We start from the raw sequence: 24850 nt of genomic DNA, 5'->3' as shown, positions 1-24850 counted from the left end.
AGAAAAACTGATGTAATGGCATCGGCTGCATGCTTTATACCCCTGACTGCCTGCTGTCATGGAAGATGAGACAGCAACTGACACAGGACCCAAGACTTTATCAGGCCGACTGAGGGCTACTGCAAGCCGATAACCCAAATGTGATGACTGCATCAGTGAATACACTCGTAACATCTACATTTATGGTAAGTGTACACAACTGTACTTGTCCCTCCCTCCATCCCTCTTATATCCTCTTTCCTAGGGTGGCATAAGCTTCCCATGGTGGCTTTTATCCACCAGAACCACTTTACCTTATTTCCTTGTGTTTCTGACAGGTTAGGGCAAGAAAATCTGATGTAATGATGTTGGCTGCCTTGCTTTATAGCACTGACAAACCTGAGTTCAGACTACGGGCGACTACAGCTGACACAAAAAAAAAACATTGACTCTGGTATTCGGGCCGGCCGAGGGTTACTACAGCAGGGATAACCCTCAGGTGAAGACTTCAACAGTCAATACACTCGAGCATCCTCATTTATGGTAAGTGTACACAACTGTACTTTCTTTTTTGTCTATTCCTTTTATAAAAGAGACGCTTTCCTGCAGTGAACATAGGTTTATAGGTAGGTACTAAGCTATCGACCCAAGGGCCTAAGTAAGCCTAGCCAACAAGGTTACCTGGCTTATGCCACCCAAGAAAGTTAATTTCCTGTGCCCCTGTTGAGCAGAGCCACAGAAGTGATCCCCGGGGTGTATTTCCCATTTCCCTCCACTCAAGATTTTTCTTGAGGAGTGCTATTTAGGAACTTTGCTCGATATAGATGGGTAGCTTGTTCCAGAGTATAGGAAGTCTCTGAGCAGGAATCTATCCCTCCAGCATGTCCTGTTGATTGTGCCACATAGAAGGGTTTCCTGACTACTGTGGCGATGTGATTATCAAAGGAGAGACTTCTCTCCACCTGGGTCCCAAGGTCTGTTATCACACATTCAGCGTTAAGTAAACTGTCGTTGTGTACATAATTTCTACCAAAGGGGATGACAATGCACTTTTTGGCATTGAGCTGGAGGCAATGCCTCTGGCACCAGGCATCTGTCTCAGTGAGGGCCTTCTGCAGAATGTCCACATCATTTGTGGACTCGACTATGGCTCCTAGTTTGCAGTCATCTGCGAATTTAGTTAGCCAGAGGCCTTTTGTGTTAGCCTCTACTTCAGAGAAGTAGATACCAAACAGGAGAGGTCCCAGAACTGAACCCTGTGGTACTCCAGTCGGCCCGAATATCAGAGGCGTAGTATTTCTGCGTTGGTTGCTGTCGCTCCAGGAGTGATGTCAGGTCATCAGTGGTATAAAATCAGGCAGCCAACGCCATTACATCAGTCTTTCTTGCCGAGGAGCCCAAAGCAGAAGCAGTTTGCACGAGTGCCGGTCGGCCGGTACCTGAGTTTTTCATTTCCGAACTGAAGTTTAAGTCTTCTAAAGCTAAGTACCCGTTGGGGATCCTTTTTTCTTGCTCTAACTGATGTCAGAAAAAGTTAACAATGGTCTCACCTGTGGAAAGCAAATACCACACCGAGACTTTCATTCCTACTGCATCATTTGTTTAGGCCCAGACCACAACGTCCCCCGCTGTCGCTTTTGTGCTTTGTTCAACGCCAGAACTCTACATCGTCGGGCCCTTATTGTAGCTAGATATTTTCGCTCTCAGTCCTCTAATTCCGATATGGCTTCGGTAAGCCATCCGTCAACTGATCTGAAAAAACGTAAGGATAAAGACAGAGACAGACAGCACAGGTTCAAGACTGCCGACGACGCTTCTGCTAGTTGTCAGTTCTCTGGTCCTCAGTGAGCATCTTTTGCAGCCCCTGATGCCCGCTTCTGTGGATTCTCAGGCCCCTACCAAGACCCTTTCAGAGTCCGGTATGCTGCGAGACTCTTCTTCGACTAAAGATCTTGTGGTGGATGCCTCTACCTTGGATGGGTCCGGAGCCACTGAGCAGGCACCAGCTTCTGAGGAAGTACTTTGAACTACCGATACTCGACACAGACCGACTTCTTTCGTGTCTACAGTTCTTTCGAAAACAACCGAGTTTCTAAGGCCCAGGGTACGAACCACACTCAAAAAAACGATGACCTAAGCTCAGGCCCCTGCTTCCTTGCCTCAGTCTCAAATGCTTAAAATGGCGGACGACCTTATAATGCTTATCAGGGGAAGCCAGGCTACCCCTTCCAAAAGAGAGAGACTTGTCCCCAATAGTTTTATCTGAACAGGAGTCCGATGACTCTGATGCATCTGAATATGAAGATGTGCAGCTCCTTTCTCTTTATGAGCATTCTGATGCAGTGGAATCCATCCCTTCAGCCTCTTCGCCCGAGGATTTTTCCTTTGTAGAAACCCTCCATACTTTAAGGGAGCATTTCCAATGGGAATATCAGGACTATCCTCAGTCAAAAAAGAGACTCAGGGAATTCTTTGATCTTCCACAGCACAGACCTCTGGCCATTCCTCCTGTCCTGGATGTTGTGGATGATGTTTTTATGGAATCCAGTCTGACCCCTGACACCCTCCTTCCTGCTCCCAGGAAACATGGCAGGTACTGTAGAGTCCCTGACTCTCACAAATTTCTTTTCAAAAATCCTACTGCTGACCCCAAGGTCATCTCTCAAAGACCTAAAGGAATCAAAGCAACTTCAGCTAAGAATCCCACCCCCTTAGATAGGGATTCCAGAGCATTAAACAGAAGGGGTGAAAAAGTATACATCTCTTCTACTCTTGGTATTAGAGCATTGAATTGTCAGTTCCATACGGTGAAATATCAGCAACATACCATGGAACTCATCAAACAAAAATATCTTCTTTCTCTGGTTGTGCAGAAAAGTGTGTTAAAAGAGTTGATGCTTTCTGGAAGTCAAGTAAGCACAACTTACAATGTGGTTTTGACGCCCTAGAAGCATCTTGCAGGGCAGCAGTCACTGGTTCTGTCCTTAGAAGACATGCTTGGCTTACGGAACAGACTCACCCTTACACAAAGACAACTTATTTGGCACCAAGAAAAAGCTAAATCTATGCAGACAGTTTAAGACTTCTTACAGGTCCAGCCACCGAGGTTTAGTAGGCATTGCCCCCTCCAAGCACTGGTCCTTTCCTGCCCCCTGCAGGTCAGCTCTGCCCAGACCCAGGGGAAGCAGGCCCTCCAGACAACATCCCCAAGGAATGGCGAGATCTAAGCAATGGAGTTCCATCTCTTCAAAACCAGGGAGTGTAAAGCTACCCCCTTATGGTTAAGAACTCACAATGACTTTACACTTCCATCTCCTGCCTCTGCCCACCTGCTCTTGCCCCTAGGAGGAAAACTCTCCTTCCACGCAAGCAACTGGGCCACCATTACCAGTGAACGCTGGGTCATCAACATAGTGTCCCAGGGATACAATTTTATTTCCACACACTGCCAACCCCAGAAGGGTTCCTAGATTTTCACCCAAACCAGTGGGCAGAGGCCAAGAAGCAAGTCCTTTCCTTCCTCTCTATGAGGGCAATAGAGCATGTTCCTGCAGAACGGATAGGCCATGGTTTCTAATCCAGACTCTTCCTGGTACCCAGAAATGAGGGCACATGGTGCCCCATCCTCGATCTATCCATTCTAAACACCTTTCTGGTGATAGAAAAATTCAAACTGCTCACTCTCCAGCAGCTTCTTCCTATGCTTTTCAAGGATGTTTGGATAGCCACCCTGGACCTAAAAGAGGCCTACTTACACATCCCATTCAGGGTATCATGCAAGAAAATACCGAAGTTTCATTGCAGGATCACTGCACTTCCCTTTGGCTTATCCACTGCTCCCAGAGTTTTCATGAAATGTCTGGCTCCCGCCATTGGTTTTTGCAGACAAAGAAATATTCAAATTTACCCATACTTAGATGACTGCCTGATTCAGGCAGACAGTCGGGAAAAGCTGCTAAAGCACCTGACTTTTGTAATGGACCTTCTGACCTCCCTGGGGTATGCTGTCAATGAAAAGAAATCCAAAGTAGTACCCACACAAAAAATTGTATTCCTGGGAGCAAGCCTGGACACAGCATCCCAGATGGCATTCCTTACACCAGAAAAACAAACCTACCTGACAACCTACTTCTCTCAACTAGCCACCAGGGCCCAGTTATCCTCAAGGAGAATCCTGCAAGCTCTAGGGTTTGTGGCTTCTTGCATTCTACTCATTCCATATGCCAGACTGCATATGAGGAAACTACAATGGTACTTAAAAAGCCTTTGGTGTCAGCACTCTCAAGACCTGGAAACTCTTATACCAATGATACCTTGTCTAAGGAAAGATTTTCTTTGGTGGGCAGCAGCATGCTACCACATCAGGGACTTTCCTTCTTACAACCCCATGCCACCCAGACCTTCACTAAAAATGCATCAGACTATGCCCGGGGTGCACACCTGGATGACAGATGCATTCACGGCCATTGGAGCCCAAATCAAATACATCTGCACATCAACCAAAAAGAGATGTTAGCTGTTCAGCATGCCCTGACAACTTTCAGACCCCTACTGTCCCCGGGGCCTCTACTGATCAAAGCACACAACACTACAATGATGTGGTATATGAACAAGCAGGAAGAGACTCACTCTTATCCTCTGTGCAGGCTTGCCATGACCCTTTTTCACATGGCCTCAGCCATGCAGCTACAACTGTTAGCACAATTCCTGGCAGGCTCTCTAAACTCTCTGGAAGGCAACTTAAGCAGAAACCTGCTAGACCCACACGAGTGGCAGCTTGACCAAAGAACCTTCACCCTTGTAACCCAGAAATGGGACACCCTGAAGGTCGTCCTCTTTGCCTCCCACTCCAGTCATCAGCTCAGCAAATTCTGCACCAGGGAACCTCACAGCAAGGCCTGGAAAGCTGATGCTCTATCTTTCCAGTGGGTAAACCTCTCGGTCTATGCATTTTTCCCTCTACCACTCATTTCAAGGGTACTGCTCAAAATGAGGGAGGAAAAACCAAGGACAATCCTGATTGCCCCAGACTGGCCATGCCAGCACTGGTACCCACTGCTGCACAGCCTGTCACCCCTGCCACCATGTCACCTACCTCGGATCCCAACGCTCCTGACCCAGAGGAATGGAGAATTCATGCATCTCCAATTGCAAACCCTGAATCTGGCAGCCTGGTTTATTCCCTGACCTCTCCTCAAGCTGCCAGTCTAAGCAAACAAGTTATAGATGTTATACATGAGGCCAGACGCCCCAGCACTCAAAAGTCTTATGCTGACAAGTGGAAAAGGTTTTGCACCTGGATTCAGGCTAAGGAAGCCGGAACGGGGCAGCCCTCCCTACCTCTTATCCTGGATTACCTGGCAAACCAACTACACAGGGGTCTATCCTTCTCTTCTATTAAAATTCATGCTTCTGCCATCTCTGCTCATTTCAGCACAGAACCACCTCTTTTCTCGCACCCTCTCATCAAACAGTTCCTAATGGGGGCTAACAACTTGAGGCCACCCAGAAGAGCTCCTACCCCAGTTTGGGACCTAAACTTTGTGTTGGAAAAGCTCACCCTGCCCCCTTTTGAACCTGCAGCTTCAGCAGAGTTAAAATTTCTCTCTTGGAAGACAGCCTTGCTTCTGGCCATCACGTCAGCTAGAAGAGTATCAGAGCTACAAGCACTTATGGCTGTAGAGCCATTCATCATTTTCCATTGCTGACAGGGTCTCCCTCAGGACTAACCCATCCTTCATGCCAAAAGTGGTGTCCAGTGTGGCTCTCAACCAATCCATTCATTTGTCCACCTTTTTCCCTAAACCACAAAACAAGGGGGAAAGGATTTTGCACACTCTAGATGTGCACACAGAGCTCAGATTCTACCTAGACAGGAGTAAATCTTTTAAAAAAACTGATCAATTGCTAGTCAGCTTCGCTGCAGGAACACAGGGCAAGGCCATATCCAAAGAGTTTCCAAATGACTAGCGCACTGCATCCGTTTCTGCTACAAACAGCACAGGAAACCTCCCCCCAAGGGGGTCAGGACACATTCCACCAGAGCAACCTCCACCTCTGCAGGTTTCCTCAGAGGGCTCCCCACCAGGGACATCCTGGAGGCTGCGACATGGACATCTGTTCATACCTTCACCAAGCATTACCACCTGCCTACTTCTCCAAATCCAGGGCAGGCTTTGCCACTGCAGTCTTGCAAGGCATCCTAGCCAGCCCCCAGTCTTCTTGACTGCCTCTACCCTTTTCTTCAACCCAAATGTGATTGCAACAGTTAAACACGAAGAACATAGTACAGTTCCGTACACTTACCATAAATGTAGATGTTCGAGTGTATTCACTGTTACAGTCCTGGTTTCCCTTCCTCAATCCCCTTGTCTTCACTCTCTCTCTCTCTTTCTCCTTACAAGGAATTTTTGGTATTTACTTTCTACTGGTGGTGTTCTTCCACCATAACCTAGCTCCCTGTTGGGGGCTCCTGACAGGGCATGAAAAACTAATGTAATGCCATCGGCTGCCATATTTTATACCACTGACAACCTGATATCAGTCCTGGAGCGACAGCAACCGACGCAGAAATACTAAGCCTCTGGTATTCGGGCCGACTGAGGGCTATCCTGGCAGGGATAACCCAAATGTGATGACTGCAACAGTGAATATACTTGAACATCTACATTTATGGTAAGTGTACACAACTGTACTATCTCTCTCTAGGAGCTATTGGGATTCCAACTGACACATATGTATGTGGTCTGGTACATCAACAAACAAGGGGAACTCGATCTTAGCCCCATTTGTTGAGAAGCGTTCAGGATGTGGCAGTGGGCAATCTCCTCCAACTGCTTTCTTTTGGCAATGTACATTCCGTGGAAATCCAAAGTACTAGTGGATAAACTCAGCAAGTCCATTTTGTGATCTCACGGATGGTCTCTCAATCAGTGGCATAGGAGATTTTCCATCACTGGGACAAACCTTGCTGTGGTCTTTTTGTATCTCCCCGCAACAGCGAGTGCAGTGGGTGTTTTGCTCTAACTCTTCCTCAGGGGGAGTCACTGAGAAATGCTGTAGTTCACGTTTTGCCCTCCGGTCTCCTTTATGCCTATCCCCTGTTACCTCCAATTCTAAAAATTTTTATAGAAAGCTTGCTGGTTGAAGAGCTCAATTATCCTCATTGCTCCCTTCTGGCCTTACCAAGTCTAGTTCCCCTTCCTTTGGTCTCTTTGTTATCCTCCATGGATACCGGAACCCAGTTCAGACCTTCTGTCGCATCCCTCTGGGATCTGGAATGAAGCATCTCAATACTCCAGGCTTCAAACTAAATGTGGTTTCTCCAATTCCAGTAATAGCTGGACAGCCCAGGCTTTCCTCTTAGCTTGCCATATTCTTTTGTCTTCTCAGAAAGCTTCTGCAAGAAAGATCTACAGAAGTAAATGGAAAAGATTTTCAATTTGGGCCATTAAGAAAGAATCTGATCCTTTCACTGCACCTATTCAGTTATATGATTGTTGGCTTCGGTTTGTTTTTTTTTTTTTTTTTGTTTGTTTTTTCACAAAGTACAATTAGCAAACGTATCACATTGTCATTCAGCAGAGAAAAATGTGTGTCTAACTTCTTGCAAATTGTGCCTTCTTATATTTCCAGTGAGAAAGTCTGTCACCTCCTTGGGATTTGACAGTTATACTCCAGTGGTCGATGCAGCAACCTTTTGAACCTTCATCCACAACTGATGTAAATTTTTTATCTTGGAAAACAGATTTTTTCTAGTAGCTATTAGATCTGTGAGGAGAATTTCCGAACTCCCAAACCACCTTACATTGCTTTTTACAAAGGCAGTTACTTTACAAACCAATCTATCCTTCTTACATAAAGTAGCCTGTTAATCAAATGTCAAACAATTACCTGTCATCTTCCCTGATTTTTTATATAAAGGAGAGTACATTTTATATGTACAAGCAGCTATGTTTTTATCTGCACAGGATGAAGGAGTTTAGAAAAGCAGATCCGTTTGTTTCTTTCTCACCGAACAGACTAGGGTCACCATTTTCTGAAGTTACCCTAGTAAAATGGGTTACTTGATTGCATCTCTTTTGTGTATTTTCAGCAAGGCCTCTCACTAGCAAAGCCTCCTAAAGCACAATTCCAAACAGATCCGTTCCCACTTCTTCTGCTTTCTGGTCCAGGACTTCCATTGATGATGCTTTTGCTGCAGCCACCTGGTCTAATGTTCATAGTTTTATTGCTCATCACAAGCTAGGTTTGATTTCTAGAAGCAGAGCTGTTTTTGGTTCAGCAGTTCTCTGGAATATCCTCCTGTGAGGACCGCCCAAGATTCATGAAGCTGGAGACTCTATCCCATATGATGAGACAGAATGTGAAATGGGCAACATCAGATATTAAAGTTATGTACTTAAACCATTACTATGCATCTGTGTTGTCCATTTTCATTCTGCACCTCCCCACCCTCCTCCTTTTACATATTGGAGAGATTTGATGGATATTTTGGGTAACTTTTGTTCTTGGTTTGAGCCCAGCTTACTGCTGTTTTCCTTTTCCTACTTTATCTTAGGATCTATAAGGCAGCAAACTCGATCAGAGGTATTTTAGGCTGGCTTGGGCATTATGGGTAGAGAGAGGAACTCGATAATTGGATCCATAAGTCTGTGGTATGAAGCAGAGTCCGAGGTCTGATCCGTAACCCATACATTGAGGAAGAATGAAAATGGGCAACACAGATGCTTAGTTATAAGTACATAACTAACTCTTAAGATTCACTTCAATCGAGTATGCATTAGAGGGGGTTCCCGATATTAGTGATTAAAAAAGGTACATATCATTAAATAGCAGTTGATGTAAGGGGAGATCCTCACTGATGGGTCAAGTATGCTTTTACTCCATTCTTCTGTTGGTAGGTGTCTTCTCCACCTAGCCTTGGTTAATGGTGTTTCCTCCAAGTGTATACCTGTGCATCGCTTGTTGACAGGTGTAGCTGTTGTATTTTCATTGTTTTTCCTTTATTTGCAGGAAGATGCATTCTAATGGCTGAAGGGCAAATTGGTAGGATTTTAAGGATGAACATATATCCAGCATGTGACTACACAGCATATATCAAAACAGACAAATCTACATGTAGGAATATGGACTCATCCAAAAAGTCTCTGAATTTTGATTGTTTGAAAGGAAGAATGAATCCAAGAAGGACCTGCCAAGAATGTTTCTGTCTTATTTCTGATGCTATAAGAATCAGTGTTGTTGTTTTCTACTGAAATTGGTTTCAGAATTGTCTTTAAACTGGGAGATGAACATATTAGTTTTTTCAGGTGAGAGAAAACCCTCTGTACCCTGGATGTACACTAACTGCTTAGATTTTATCTGATGATGGTGCGTGAGCTCAGAAAAGTATATCAGCTGATGATCATCGTCATTCCCACAGCTGTATTAGCCTTTGGGTATGTGGGTAGTATCCTGCTCAGGATACAAAAGCTGACCAATTTCACAAAACTCTGGCTCCCTCCCACACCAGTACTCAATTGACTGCTGATTGGCTAGCCCCTTGGAGGAAAGTCAACAGACAAGTGTCTAGACAGTCTCAGTGCTTTCCTGCTGCCTCTAAAAGAAGCTGCTATGAGGCTTCACAGGACCAGCAGTCAGCTTCAGGCTTCATTTTTGTCAGGTACGTCTGCACAGGGGAATCCTTCCACACAGAAGTTTTTTGATTTTTCTAATAAAAATATTTATATATTTTAGACCTTTTTTTTTTTTTTTTTTTTTTTAAGTATTGGGCATTTTCTGTCAGGGCCACTATTCTTAGAAAACAGTGCTTATTTTTAAGTATTGGAGTTAATTTTGTGATGAAGCTGTGCTACGTTTGAGAACATTTATTTGTGTGTGTAAATTTTGACAACAGTGAAGTGTTTTAACAGGGCAGGAAAAGTATTTTAACTTGAATGCATATGTACACTTCGTGACAATTTAACTTCAGTTCTTTCTGTCAGGACACTTCAGAAAAGGGAGGGTCGAGTTCTGACAGGGTGTTTTGTGTACTACATATGAAGGTGTGTGTGTGTGTGTGTGTGTGTGTGTGTGTGTGTGTGTGTGTGTGTTGCTTGTGATCACTTTTCTTGACAAACCTACCTTCCAACCAACTCATCCCAGCAGCACTTACCAGTAATCAGGCTTCTTCAGCTACAGCATGGATTCTTCTCCAGTCCTGCTTGGTTGATCTCACCATACCTAAAAAGAAAAGGAAAAAAAAACATTAAGAAGCCCTTGCCTCTACTGTGAGCTCAGACAGTGCTTCAGCCATTAGTGAGGTGAATCTGTAGTCTCAGACTGTTTGTCAGAACACTCACTTGTTACTTGGAGTTCATCTGGTATTGCCCCTTCATCCACCATGGACCAGAGGTTAGCCACATCCTTGGTGGCTGTTCTAGTGTCTGCTTCAAGCATAGGAGCACCATTTTTGGGGGATCTTGGAGATATTCTGGGAGGTTGTTGGGGTGGCTTTAGGAAAAAGAGCTCTTGCCATGGGTGAAGAGCCATGCCATAGTTGGTCATCTTCAGTGGTGGTCCCTGCAAAGAAAAAGCAAAAGTTAGACATTGCTCATCTGAGGGATATGATGTCTGTCTGTAAAGATGATTTTGTTACCTTACCCAGGAAGTTATTACAGTGTAATAATCCTGGAACTCAGAAAATCTTACCAGAGTGCAATCTCAATAAAGAAATTGCTGAGGAATGTTTGTTCTCTACAACTCCTTTTCAGAAACTATTTCCAGGATGAATAGTGTATTTTTGTAGGAACAGGTGGATGTCCCCACTGAAGTGAGGAGATGCTATCATATTTTGCAAGTGGATGTGCCGCATACTGTACTCAACCCTTCTGTAATGCCAGCCTTGGAGGATGTGATAAGTGATGTCTGTAATAACCTTGACTTTCAACCTTCAATCCCCAAAAAGGCAGATAGACTTTATAAAGCACGTCAAGCTAACAAATTCTTGTTTTCTCATCTTGGATCTAACCTAGCTGCCATTTTAGCCTCTTCACCAGCTGGAAGCTGACTTTTAGTCTTTAATAACCCTTCTCTTGTGGTAAAGGAGGTAAGGTATTATATTTGGTAAGAATTTTCTTTTCTTCCACTTTACCAATACAAAAGAGGTATGCAAGTCGAAAGAAGACCAAAACCAAAAAACAGGACGTGCAAGAGTGCCCAAATGAAGGTCAAAAACCAAACTTCTTTGATGAACACAAGCACTTTATTTCCTTAACGCTGCAACACAAAAGAATACGTTTTCGACATAGAATCCCTCCTCACTAGAGTGGTATTTCTTTGCAGTAGGCTATGTTAGCAGCAATTGTTTTTCGCGAGGTAGATTTGAAGCCCAGCAACGCGAATGAGTGTTAATATATTGACTGTATCTTATTCAGTATGCTTTGTGCATTATTTGATTATTTTCTTTTTAAATTAAAGTTTGTCCCTCGCAAAGTAAGACAGGTGGTAACCCTAACTGTGAGGCGGCAACGCTACCGCAGCACCACCACCCCGGGTTGGATGGTATAAATTGATGTAAGGTCTACTGTGATTTGTTCATCTCTGATGAAGACTTGGATTCTATGTCGAAAACGTATTCTTTTGTGTTGCAGCGTTAAGGAAATAAAGTGCTTGTGTTCATCAAAGAAGTTTGGTTTTTGACCTTCATTTGGGCACTCTTGCAAGTCCTGTTTTTTGGTTTTTCTTCCACAGAATTCTTTTAACTACCAAGCACATGTGGAAGTTTATTCTTCATTCTTTAGATAGTTTAAGGGAATACTCTCGTCTTTTCCATTAGAAGGTAGCGTCTACCTGAATCTGTCTCAAGTATCTAAACATGCTTTGAAGAAAATATGTATGATTGCGCAGTTACTTTGTCTAGGGCCACTGATAAAGATTTGAGGAGGTATGCCTGGGTATGTGACCAAAAGTTTGCTGATGAAGTCAAGTCCAAGATTTTAAGCACTAGATAAGGAGGTTTTGCTTTGCCCTTCTGCTACTCAAATCCTTAAACAAATTGATGAAAAAGGGAAATTAATTTGGGGAGTTTATAAGAGTTTTTCAAATCCCTCAAATGCTCCACTTTAAAAGACAAAATAAGCAACCCCTGCTCCCTCCTGGTGCACACGGAGCAAACAAGAGATGGCAGGAGAGGAGCAATAAAAAAATAGGAATCCTTTCAGAAAATGGGGGCAGTGTAATCTTTAGAATGACTATGCCAGCAGTCTTTTGTTGTTCTCACCATGGCAAATCCATTTCAGGCAATATCAAGGGGCATTCCACTAGGGGCTTGGCTTCTATGGTACCGTACTGGAAAGGGTAGACTCTAGAAGCATTCTAGAGGCAGCAACGTGGTCCTTTATACATATGACCACTCTCCAGGTGCTTATGTGTCCTCACCTTTTAGCCTTCTTCCCAGGTTGGATAGGCTTTGTTAATCAACTTGTATTTTCAAAGGCTACTACAGCAATGCGAACGATGTAGTCAAAGGCTACTGCAGCGGTACAAACGATGAACCATAATGTAATTGTGAAGGTTGCGCTTACCATAATGATAGCTCGTCAAATTCCTCACTGCTACAGTAGCTGTAACCACCCTCTATTCCCCTACTTCTGTAGATATTTAGCTTTTGGGTATACAATTATTTGTTATTTTTTAGAGGTTCAGGATGTATAAGCTCTCTCTCTCTTTATCTGTATGGCCAAGGAAGCCTTGAAATTGTATGTACTCTAACTTGTTTTCCTTCCAAGATGTGAGCCAATCAGCAGTGAGAGTGCAGTTGTCTGAGAGAGAACTTTGTGGATCTGGATGATTGTTGTATCCTGGGCAGTATACAGCCCATATAGCCAAAGGCTACTGCAGCTGTGAAGAATTCAAACATCTACTGTTATGATTACCCAACTGTACTTACTTCATTAGATCACTGTTGCAGTATTGCTCACTAATGGGCTATATCCTGCCAAGGATATCATATATCTGGCCAGTTTACAAAACCTTGGGCTCCTTTTCCCATGCTGTATGTCTCGTCTATGACCTCTGCATGGGTCTACATGCTGGTCCATCATATGAGTGAAATTCCTCAAAATTGTCTTGCCATCAATCTTTGAAGGAAGACTACATCTCTTGCTGCAGTCTTGTCAGCCATACGGCCTGTGCCTATTTTCATTCATTGTGGGCAGATGAGTATCCCCTTTGGGGGGAACCTTTCTCCATTTATTTTTTTATGAAAAGCTGTTCAATTTCATGTAAGTTAAGAGAAGGAAATTCAACAGTGGTCAACACCTTCCCTATAAGGGTGGTCTTACCAAGCGTTTCTGGGTCCAGAACATAATTTTAGGCAGTACACTTTGTAAATCTTTCATCTCTAAAATGATGAAATCTAGCAATCTTTAAAGATCTTCATTGAAAATCAAAGACTTAAAGCAGCGCTTCTCAAACTACTATCTATTGCAAAGGACCAGTTTTCCTTCTGATGCTTGTCAGACTAGTACTTCCATAAAACAATTGCAGTAAACTTACTATAGTACTTAAAAAATGAACAATAAAGAACCCATACCACCTTGATCATTTTTCGTTTGTTTTCACTGCTTGTCTTGCACTAAATTGTAGGACTGGCCAAGACTGCAGTGAAATAATCGAATTAAGCCCGGGGTCTGGGGGCTGATAAGCCCTGAGAAGCCATGGAGTTTTAGATCCTCAAGGGTGCTTTTAACAGCTTTTTTTTCTAACCTTTTGATCCCATAGTGGTGTTGATAAAACATTGACTAAGAGGGAAAAAAAAGTCTTATTTTCTTTCAAGGAAGAAATAAGTTGTCCACGCTTTATTGGTAAAAGCTGTTGTAAACAGTATTTCCCAATAAACAGATGCTTGCAAGGATGCAAACAAAAACATGAGTCGAGATCAGGGACAGTTGAGAGTAATGCCCTCTGCAGAAATGCACACACTTAGGGAGCAATTTTAAATGCTGCTCTTATATACTTAGAAAGTTGCTAGAAGAAAACTTTTTGCATTTGCAAGCATTTTCTAAATGATGCAACATCTGAAACTCACATGTCTGTAATTATTCAGTGACTACAATCCATATTAATTTGCCAGAAAATCACAAGGCTTGAACGCATGAAAACATGAGACAAGATCAGGAAAAGTTGAGAGCAATGCCCTCTGCACAGATGTATGTGTATATGCATATGTGTATATAAACACATATAAAACCACTTTTGTATCTGTATGGACCTCATATGTCTGATTGCAATCAAATAAATGCATGCTGCTGGTAGAACCATGCATGTGCAGCCCACTACAAAACCCCTCTTCCCTCAGCCTTTTAGTTCAAGAACCTGTGCATTTAAGAAGTTGCAGTTAGAATGAGTTTTACCTTACATTTTCTGAAGGATATGAAATCTGAAATGAAATATCTGTCATTATTTAGTGACTGTTGTCCATAACAATTTGCCTGAAAAACAAAAAAGGTCAGTTTTGAAGTCCTTAGCTCCTAGGCTCTGGAAAGTCCATCACTGGCAAAAAAAAAAAAGAATGCCTCATTTACCAGTAGCTTTCTTCTTCAGCCAGCCAGTGAGAGGGACAAAAAGCTAGAAAGGTCACTTGGTGAGCTACAGTGACCTCCCAAAGGGCAGTGCAGTTAGTCAGTAACCGTCCTAGTCTGTCGGAATCATGGCTCAGGGGTACCCTGGGACATTTTTATTTATTTTTTTTATCTTTTTAAGTAAATAGATGCTGAATTTCTTTACTTAAAAAATAAAATAGAAAAATGTCCCATGGACCAGAGAGACAGTTCAGACTGCAGATCTCACTTTGAGTATCAGTGGCGTAAAAAAACATTGCAAGGAGGGATGGCCTGAGAGTCGTCACTGTTATAAATCTTTCAGCAACTGTGTAAGAAATTTAAGAAGGCTAAAGCGGATGCATCTGTTGTGAAGTTGGAGTCTAACATCTTTATTGAGGCACATAATTAGCCCACAGACAGACACCTCTGTGTACTGCTGTTGACAAGGGGCAGCTTAAAGGCAGATCCCACCCAACCAGATATGTGGCCAGCAAGGCTGTGAAGGGGGAATCCCCATCTGGTTATTTCTGTATGACCAGATGGCATACCACATATTCTTGTTCGTGAGGTCTTCCCGGGTATACTTATGGAGTTATGTCAGGAAACTGCCCCTCCTGTTTCTGTCTGCTGACACTTCTAACAAATGAAAACAGAGGGCTAAGCATATTCCCCTTCTGTTTACTGCTTCTTCTCTTTATGATCCACAAAAGGAGAGGAACAGGTTTTTCCCCAATAGCGTTTTAAAGTTATGTCTCAACACTTCCGCAATTTTTTCTCTGCTCCTCCTACCACTCAGAAAAGGAAGAAAGATGCATCTTCAGAAAATCAGGATTCTTTCGATTAAGATGAGAAATCCGTAGCTTGCTGTTACCAGATTGAATTCCCTTCTGGATTTGAGTCAGATGGTGAAGACGCACTGTTCTGACTCCTTTGGAAGAATTGTACCTTGGTGAACACTGTCTTGAAAGTGATGCAGCACTTCCACTGGGAAGGCAAACAAGTTTCTGATGTACAAAAAAAAGTGACCCATTAAACTTGGATGCCCCAAAGCCTTCAGCTATTCCTTCTGTGCTAGATGCTTTACAATACACTTTGTCTGCATTCTTGACACCCGAGTTGCACCACCTGGACCCTCCCCCCAAAGAAAATAAATACAATTTTTAAGGTTTGTATACAGACTTTAATGTAATTTCATTTGAATCTGACAAAGCCTTTAAGCTACTACCACCTTCAAGTACTCTGCCAAATGACAAGAACACAAAGGGATATGGATAGGTATAGGAGTAAAGTGTATACCTGTGGAACTCTGTTCTTTCAGTACCATACGATCAGGTATCTGTTCGCTATTTGTAATAACATCAGTAGGGTAATTTCTGATATTCCTGACTCTCATAATAAAAATACCTTACAAAATATACTCAGTTCAGCTACGCATATAGCAAGGCATTCAGTCATGCTGTTGCCAGTACCTCTTCAGGGCAGCTGCTACTGGTTCTGTTTTAAGGTAATGCCTTTGGTTTTTCTTCCAGTCCTTGCCTGATAATGTAAATTTTCCAGAAGTAGTAAGAAACCTGGAAAATTATGTAAGATTTTAAACAGCTGTTTCTCTCCTTCATACCAAATTTCTAGAGAATGTTTTCCTATAAAGCTAGACCCTTTTTCCATTAAAAAACAAAAAGTGACAGCAGTAAGAAAAGAAATGCACTAAAAAAAGCACCCGATTAAAACTAGGCAAACTTTAAAGGACCTAAAGTATCATTTGGTGACAAAAGTTTTTATTTATGACCATTTTTTTTCCCTCAACTTCGACTACTTCCCTACCATTCTTTTAGAAGGGCTTTCTCAGTGATTTCACCTTTTGAGAATGATAATGTTGGACACTTGAGTACTGAACATCATCCAGAATGGATGCAAACTTAGTTCAAATCTCCCACCAGTTCCTTCAGGCATTCCCCAAGTACCCCCAATCCAGCAACACACAGTTTTTCCAGTCTTGATAGAGATGTTCTATCCGAGGGCCATAGAATCTTTCCCTGCTTACTCAAAAGGAAAGGGTTTTATTCCAGGCTTTTCTACATACAAATTAGAGAGCACATAGAGAACTATTTTTGGACTTATACACGCAAAGTACTTTCTTAAAAATTTCAAAATTCAATTGGTATCACTCCAGAGCTTATTGCCTATGATTATTCCACAGACGTATTTGGTTGCCTTGGATATGAAGGATGTCTGCCTTCTCATTCCTATTCATCTAAGTCACAGAAAGTTTTTTAAGATTTTGTTCTTTGCGATTTTATTTCCAATTTTCTATTTTGCCCTTTGGTCTTTATATAGTGCCAAGTGTGTCCATGAAATGTTTGGTCCCTGGGATAGCTTTCTGCAGACTCAGACTTTACTGGACCTGCAATTTACTATAGACCTGCTTTTTTTAACCTATTTTCCCTATATGTAAATAAATCTATTCTCCAACCTTCTCAGAACCTAGTTTTTCTAGGTTGTCCATTAGATTCTTCCTACATGATGGTCTTTCTACCTCAAGAAAAAAAAATCCAGTTTGATTTTTTTTTTTTACTTCATATCCCCTGAAATCGGGAAATTACCCCTTCAGGAGAGATTCCAAGAGCCTTGTGTTTTGTAACATTAATTATGTAGATGATTCCATTTGCCAAATTCCACATGAAGATCAGCAGTACCTCAATCAAGTTGGGTACAACATTGCCACCCTCTGACCTTCCAAATTTCTCTCTTTCCTGTTGTGAAGAAAGAATTTCATTGGTGGATCAACCCAATAACATTCAAGCCATGTGTTCCTTTTCTAGTTCTTGCTCACTTTTAGAAGATTTTCACAGATGCACCAGGCTTTGCTTAGCGACCTTTTTCAGTGGGAAAGTAAGTCCAGGGAGTGTGGTCCAGATAAGATAGATGATAACATATATATTTATCTTTGCCCTACAGACTTCACCACCTCTGCTCTCCAGTAACCTTTTGAGTCCTGCTGGACAATGCCATACATGTGGTATATCAACAAAGAAAAGGGAACCCAAATTGCACCATCTCTGCTGGCTTGCCCTGATGGCTTGGATATCGCTATTCACCACACCCTTTCTCTTCAAGCAACATACATCCCATCAGATACGAATTCAGTGGTAGATTGTGAGTCAAGCCAAGGCAGACCCTTACAAATGGATGCTAAATAGATAGGTCTTCCTACAAATTGCCCATCAGTGGGAACTCTCCAGATAAATCATTTGACGACTTCTCTGGACAGCTCAGACAGTTATGGTCTAGAGTTTGAAAATGGTTGTCTTATCAATCTCATGGAAAGGGAAATTCCTTTATGCCTTCCTTCCCATTCTCTTCATTTCCTATAGCTTTCCAAAAAATCCAGAAAGGCAATTCGGAATGCTTCTAGCAACTCCCTTTTGGCCTTCCTTCCCCTTCTTTTCCTACTAAGCAAGGGCAATCTGCGCAAGTTAGCCTTCAGGATGGACCTTTTTGCACAACAAAAGGGCTCTTTCATTCATCCAGACCTACAAACTCAGTGTGATAGTTTGGATTATCGACTTCTAATTTCATTTAGTCACTTTTCCCCTGAGGACTTGCTACAACTAATAAAGGAAATAAGAAAACCTACTACAAGAAAGTCTTTTATTCCCAAATGAAAAAGGTATTCTACCTGGTGCCATAAAAGAGAACAGGACCCTATAAAGTAGGTATCCCATCATCCTCAAATATTTTAAGCTACTTAATTCAGGGTGGTATACTTTTCTGTAAAGGGGCATCAGTAAGTCATTTCTGTCTGTCTGCCAATGGATCCCCCTCTTTCTTCACGTTATGAGGTCAGACAATTCATATCAGGCCACCAAGGAAATCCTTTCCTACTACTTGGGACTTGAACTGTATGTTGGTAAAGTTAACACTTTCTTCTTTTGAACCAGCCTCTTCCTCTTCTTTAAAGTTCTGTACTTGGAAGATGTTCTTTAGTGGCATAATCAGAGTTGCAAGCTGTTATGTACTGTCCTGTCTGATTGGTTAGAAAGACAGGGTTTACCATTACAACTGATCTTCCTTTGATGCCTCAAGTAGATACAGAAATGTCTTTTAACAGTCCTTTCATCTTCATAGTTTTTCCTAACCCTCAAAATGGGGAAGGGGGGATTCTTCATCTGTTTGCTGTTTACAGATGACCAAGGTTTGTACAAGCACAAAACAAAGACTATCATAAAATATGATTGTTTCCTTTAAAGGAAAAATGATGGGTGTTCTGTCTCCAAACAAATCATTTCTATGTGGCTTTTCTCTTGCTTTATCCTTTTGTTCTTTTCATGGAAATTTCCTCCAAGCTCAGGTCAAAAGCTCATTCTGTAAGAGCTGTTACTACTTCTGGAAGCAGCCAGTTTGCTATTCATCTATACATTTACTATGCATTACAAGTCAGATGACTTTTTGAGACCAAGAACTAGTTATAACAGATCCATACTTCAAGGGATACTAGATTCCAGCTCATTACCTCAAACCTCCTTTCAATCACTGTGAAAGCTTTAGGAATTATCCCATTCATGAGTAGTACTGCAGTAGTAGTCTAATGAAGAACACTGTACAGCTGTGTAAGAATTTCATAAGAGTAGTTTGACTATCACTTTTGAAGTATATGCACTGTACCTCCTGCCCCAAAAGTGTCTTATTATTGTTTTCCCTTTGGCTGAGGTAGTTTCTTATTTTTTACTTTCCAAATTTAGCCTCAAATATTTTTTAGTGGGCATAAGTCCTTTATGTACCAGAACATAGTCTAGTGCATAGGTTGCAGGTCAGACAATGCATCCCCAGGTTGTGTAAACTGGCTTTGATGTACAGTATCCATGGTGGGATACATTTCTTTAGTGAGTACTAACGCAACAGCGATCTATTTCTAACATCTGCTGTTTTAATAAGTTCTTATACAAATGTGCTTTCATTTCTTTCACTTGAGACAGGGAGTCTTGAAGTGGCAATGAAAACCTTTTCCAGTTAGACTTCTAGTTATTTTGTCTTTTGTTGCAAGTGCTTAAGTACCCTTCTAAAAATAATGCTGCCAAAAGCTACTTCAGCATGAAGTTGGCTGCTTCCTGTGTTTGCTTCAGATCTGTTTTCTTAGTGGATGTTTGCCATGGTCACTTTCAGTGGTTTCATGCCTTACCTCGAGTATTACTGGTAAAACATTGAATCCAGGAGATGAACCACTTTTGCCAACTTAATGCTTTGTGGCTCTGCCTTTTAAATCCTTGTTTTTTGCCTTTCTTCAGATACACCTTACCAAAGAAATTTATTTTTTGGCATTCATCCGAGCAGCTGACCCACTGCAGTGGGGATAAGTCCTTTATGTACCGGAACATAGTCTAAACTTAGAAAAAACTGATATGTGTTCTCCATGTCAGTAGGTCTGTAATAAAGATGCACCGCAGTAGGTGCGTAATTACTATCCTACTCCTCCCTTGTCTGGATAACCTGTTAGTTCAGCATCTGCTGATGGATCTTTCAATATGCCAAGTATGCTGCTTATTATGTGTGTGAGTATCCTTCAAGTTGCACTTGCTGAGTGCCTTAGATATAACTAGAAAGCATAGGAGCTGAGCTTTCTCTCAAAGCCTAATGTTGAACATCAAGACTGCATTTGCTGGCTTGGAGGTATGAGTGCCTTCAGTAGGGAAAATTACAGAAATTTGAAAACTATGTGATATGACAAATTTGCACTGGTTTCATAAAAAAAGCTTACTGGGAACTTGTTTGCTTTTGTCAATATAGAGCTTGATAGTGCCTTGCATTTGCATACTGCTTTTCATGACATCACTTTGAAAATGTTTAATCAGTACTGTATAATCTGAGAGGAAAAACAAAATTGTGATAATTTTCCTAGAATATCAGGGAAAATGGAGGATATCAATTTAAGGGATCAGGTAAAACTGTTGAGCTTGTGGTTAGCGTGCTGGATGAACAACAGAAAATTCAGAATGAGGCAGTAGAGGATCTGCCTCCCTTATGAATCCATGTTAAAACCTCTTTTGGAGGTAGAATGGAAAAGTGGAGAAGCTAAGCTCCTGCAAGAGCCATGTTAAAGATTATTCCTGACTTGAGCTAGATCATGTTTCGATTCAGTGTAGTCGATGAGCTGTGGTTCACTAAATCTGTCTGTTTACATATGCCCCAAGTATATACCTTGAGCAACATTAACAGCTTCTGCATTTATAAGCTGGGTGACGTAGTCTGCAGGTATTTCATTAATCAGTTCATTTTACTGGTCATTATAAAGTGTACTTATTTTTGAAACTGCTAGAAAACTCCAAACTTGCTATTTCAGATGATGTCGTGAAATAATGTCATCATATGTATTGTTTGTGTGTTCTTTATTTACATTTCTCAAGAAAAAGCAATGCTGACATTGAAAAGTTGTTCCTTATTAATTGCAGATAAACCTCAAACACAAAACAGGCCTACATCAGGGAGAGGAAGAAGTTCTCAGAACTTGCAGGATTTGTCTCCATTATCTGCTGAAAAACAACTTGAAATTAGGCTCAGAGATCTCCTTTTAGACATAGAGGACAGAATATATCAGGGAACACTTGGAACTCTAAAGGTATGGCCTTAATTTACTAATGTTTTCATAACAGAACTTGAAAATAGGAAAAGCAAAGCAACTTATTTACTTGGTATTTCATTTCTTCATGTAAACCCAGCTGTAGTAAGTCAGAACCTGCACAACTGTATTAACTACAACTATTTGTTTTGAAGGCCCTGATAATGCTAAGCAGTATTGGAGGACAGCCGATCTTTGCCAGAATCACAAATGAACCTTTCCTACTGACAAAGTTAAATGCCTTGGTTAGATCAATGAAGGCAATATACAGAGGCTTTTTCTGATTCCTGCACTTTTCTCCTAGTTTCCTGAGAAAACCATGTCTATAATGGACCGTTAAGCTGTGGGCCCACACTGAGACTCTGAGTAAACTCTTTCTGCAAGAATGTGGAGCCCCTTCAGGGCAACACGTGCAAACAGCTTCCCCATAGTACAAAAAAGGGAGATGCCAAGATACTTGTTACAATCACTTTTGTCACCCTTAGTCTTCTAGATAGCAACTATGTTATCATCCGTCATACCTTCTGGTACACTACTTTCTCTTCAGCATTGACAAATTCACCACCGTAACAGGTGCAAGCAAACAAAATGTGGGGCTAATGCTACTTAATCCTAGAAGTCTAATCCTCAGAATGCCTTCACTCGAGGCACTCCTTAAAATGGAGAACATTGACATATGTCCAGTGATACAGACATGGTTCAAGGCTCTAGGGAGCACCACTGCATTACCAGGCTATAATTCATACCACACCTTTCGGCTATCTAACCTGGCCTGAAACACTAAAGGCAGAGGCATATCCATATTCATTAAGGATAGCCACACCTCCAGGCTAGTTGCTCAGCATAATGCATCTGAGGTTATCCAAGTGCAACTAACTGTGGGCAAGACCGCAGTCCAAATTGTAACTTGCTACAGATCCCCCACCATGCCCCACGATTTCCACTCCTCATTGCTTGACACACTGGAAAATATTAGTGTACAACTCAACACCCTAATAATGGGCGATTTCAACTACCCCACCATTAACTGGGAAAACTGCTCATGTACCAAGTGTTTTGCTCAACATTTTCTGGAATTCATAAATTCCAAAGCCTTGGATCAACTTATCCACACCTCCACCAAGGGCAGCAATATCCTAGACCTGGTCATTACCAACATGGACGACCAGTGTTCCACACCAGATGTCAATTTCTCGTTGGTCAGATCCGACCACAAGCTAATCACCCTAGACATTCACATCCCGCTCCCCCCCCCCCCACCCCCATTAGGGAAACCAATGTAAAAATTTTCTCCAAAGTCAACTTCACACTTCTTAAGACAGAAGTGGCAAACTTCACGACACCCATGCAGATGGTCAATAGAGGTACGATGACTGAATCCTACACAAATGCACTTTATAAGCGCTTAAACGAGTGCATGTATTGTGCTATCCCTAACAAAACCAAGATGCTATCCTCTAAAAAAAGGAAGCCAATCTGGCGGTCCCCTGCCATAAGCAAACTCTACAACAGAAGAAAGAAACTGTTGCAAAAAAAGAGTAAAATCCCATGATTGGAGGAACTCCCTGGTAAGCTTCAGTAAGAAGCTGAGATCCCTCATAAAATCCTCCAAAGCTAGTTGCTAAAACAAAATCGCCATTGATTTTAAAGACAACCACAAAGCATTCTATAGCTGTGTCAAGAATCTCAGTGGCAACACTCAAATCTGCTCTGAGTTGCAGCACAATGACACTGAATATACAAAACCAACTGATATTGCCTACATCCTGGCAGATAGGTTCAGAGTTAACTTTACCCGTCTCTCACCTCCAAAGGGCCCATCTCTGTACCGGAAGAATGCAGAAGTACCTGTAATCATGGCTGCACAGATAAAAAACACACTCCCCAAAGCAAAGAACACAGCATCCATGGGACCTGTCAAACATCCTAGGCTGCGTTCTACACGGACTACAGAATGAACTGGCACCCCACCTAAGCACCATGTTCAATCATAGCCTCACCTCAGGCTTTGTGCCCACTGAATGGCGCACAGTGACTGTTATCCCACTCCACAAAGTGGGAGCCACCACGGACCCTGGGAACTACTGCCCCATTAGCCTAACGAGCCTGGTCTGCAAGGCCATGGAACGTATCATCATGGAACTTATAAACAAAGACATTGGTTATCTTCAAACTCTGGACCCCATCCAGTTCGAGTTTGTAAAAGGCAGATCTTGTCTCCTAAACCTGATAGACTTCTTTGAAGCGGTCACCAAAGCCGTAGATGAGGGTAAGTTGGTTCACACAGCCTATCTAGATCTCGCCAAAGCTTTTGACACCATCGCCCACTCTGGAATTAAAGACAAACTCACTAAACAAGGTATAAATGCCTATGTCACAAGATGGGTTGCCAACTGGCTCACTGACAGCACCCTCACTGTGAAAGTAGCAGACTCCAAATCCGACTTCAGACCAGTGACAAGTGGCGCACCACAGGGTTCAGTCCTGGGTCCTCTCCTGTTTGGTATCTACTTTCTGAAGCACAGGCTAACACAGAAGGTGTTTGTCTAAGTTTGCAGATGGCTGGAAGCTAGGAGCCATAATCGAAACTCCTAATGATGTGGACATCCTACAAAAGGGCCTCACTGAGACAGATGCCTGGTGTCAAAGCCATGGCCTCAAGCGCAATGCCAAAAAGTGCATTGTCGTCCCCTTTGGTAAAAACTCTGTACCCTTGAGATGCCACATAGGTGGTAGTCTACTTAACACCGAAAGTGTGATGAGACCTTTGGACACAGGTGGACAGTAGTTTCTCCTTTGATATTCACATCACCACATTAGTCAGGAAATCCTATGTGGCACACCTCATCACAAAAGGTTTCTCATCCAGGAAAAAAGAGGTCATTGTTCCCCTCTACTCGTCACTCATTAGACCCATTATAGAGTACAACACCCTTTTTGGTATGTACCTCACACGACATCTGCAGCAACTGGAAAGGCCACAGAAATACCTCACAAAGTGGATTACCAACCTAAAACAGATAATGTACGTAGACCGTCTCAGAAAACTCCAGCTTTACTCCGTCGCATATCACCTACTCAGAGGCGATCTCTGCCTAACATACAAAGCTGTGTCAAACCCAGAGCTGTTGGACATGCTCCACTTAAAGAAATCCCAATCCTTCTGAGCTACACGCTCTAGGGACCTAAGCCTTGTTACCACAATAAACAGAACATGTTGGAGGGACAGATTCCTGCCCCAGAGATTTCCCATACTCTGGAACAAACTATCTGCGTCAAACAAAGCTCCTCATTAGCACTCTTCAAGAAAAATCTTGATGATTGGATGGGAAATAAAAAATTCACCCCTGGGAACACCTGTGTGGCTCTGCTCGACAGGAGCACAGGAAAATCATTTTCTTGGGTGGTGAAAGCCAGGGTACCTTTTTAGCTAGGCTTATATAGGCCCTAGGGCCAATAGCCTAGTACCTACCTATGAACATAAATATTGCATGCAACTCTGAGATTAGGATCCTCTGTGATGTCTGTAAGCTCTGACAAGCCCTCTCAGTTGCTTCCTTCACCAATTGCTACAGTTACTGCCTTCTGATAAAGACAGCAGAAACATGGAAAGGCTAGGTAAGAAGGTTTGTATCACAGCCTTTAGGGCTAGTAATTTATCAGACCCATTTGTCAA

The 24850-nt window shown here is 42.3% G+C and overlaps 1 protein-coding gene across 2 annotated transcripts in view; it reads left to right on the top strand.

Annotated features, from left to right (window-relative positions):
* BAZ1A (bromodomain adjacent to zinc finger domain 1A) overlaps positions 1-24850 on the top strand; it is a 3222221-nt gene that overhangs the window by 2664087 nt on the left and 533284 nt on the right. For both annotated transcript variants that reach the window (XM_044074116.1, XM_044074115.1), the window contains one exon: positions 21008-21174. In XM_044074116.1, coding sequence (XP_043930051.1) covers positions 21008-21174 — 167 coding nt within the window. The remainder of the gene's footprint in view (positions 1-21007; positions 21175-24850) is intronic.

This window comes from Protopterus annectens, chromosome 6.part0, assembly GCF_019279795.1.
Source record: "Protopterus annectens isolate FY-2018-M chromosome 6.part0, PAN1.0, whole genome shotgun sequence".
NCBI classification, from domain to species: Eukaryota; Metazoa; Chordata; order Ceratodontiformes; family Protopteridae; genus Protopterus; species Protopterus annectens.
The sequence above is the reverse complement of the archived record's forward strand: the minus strand, read 5'-3'. Positions and strand labels throughout refer to the sequence as shown.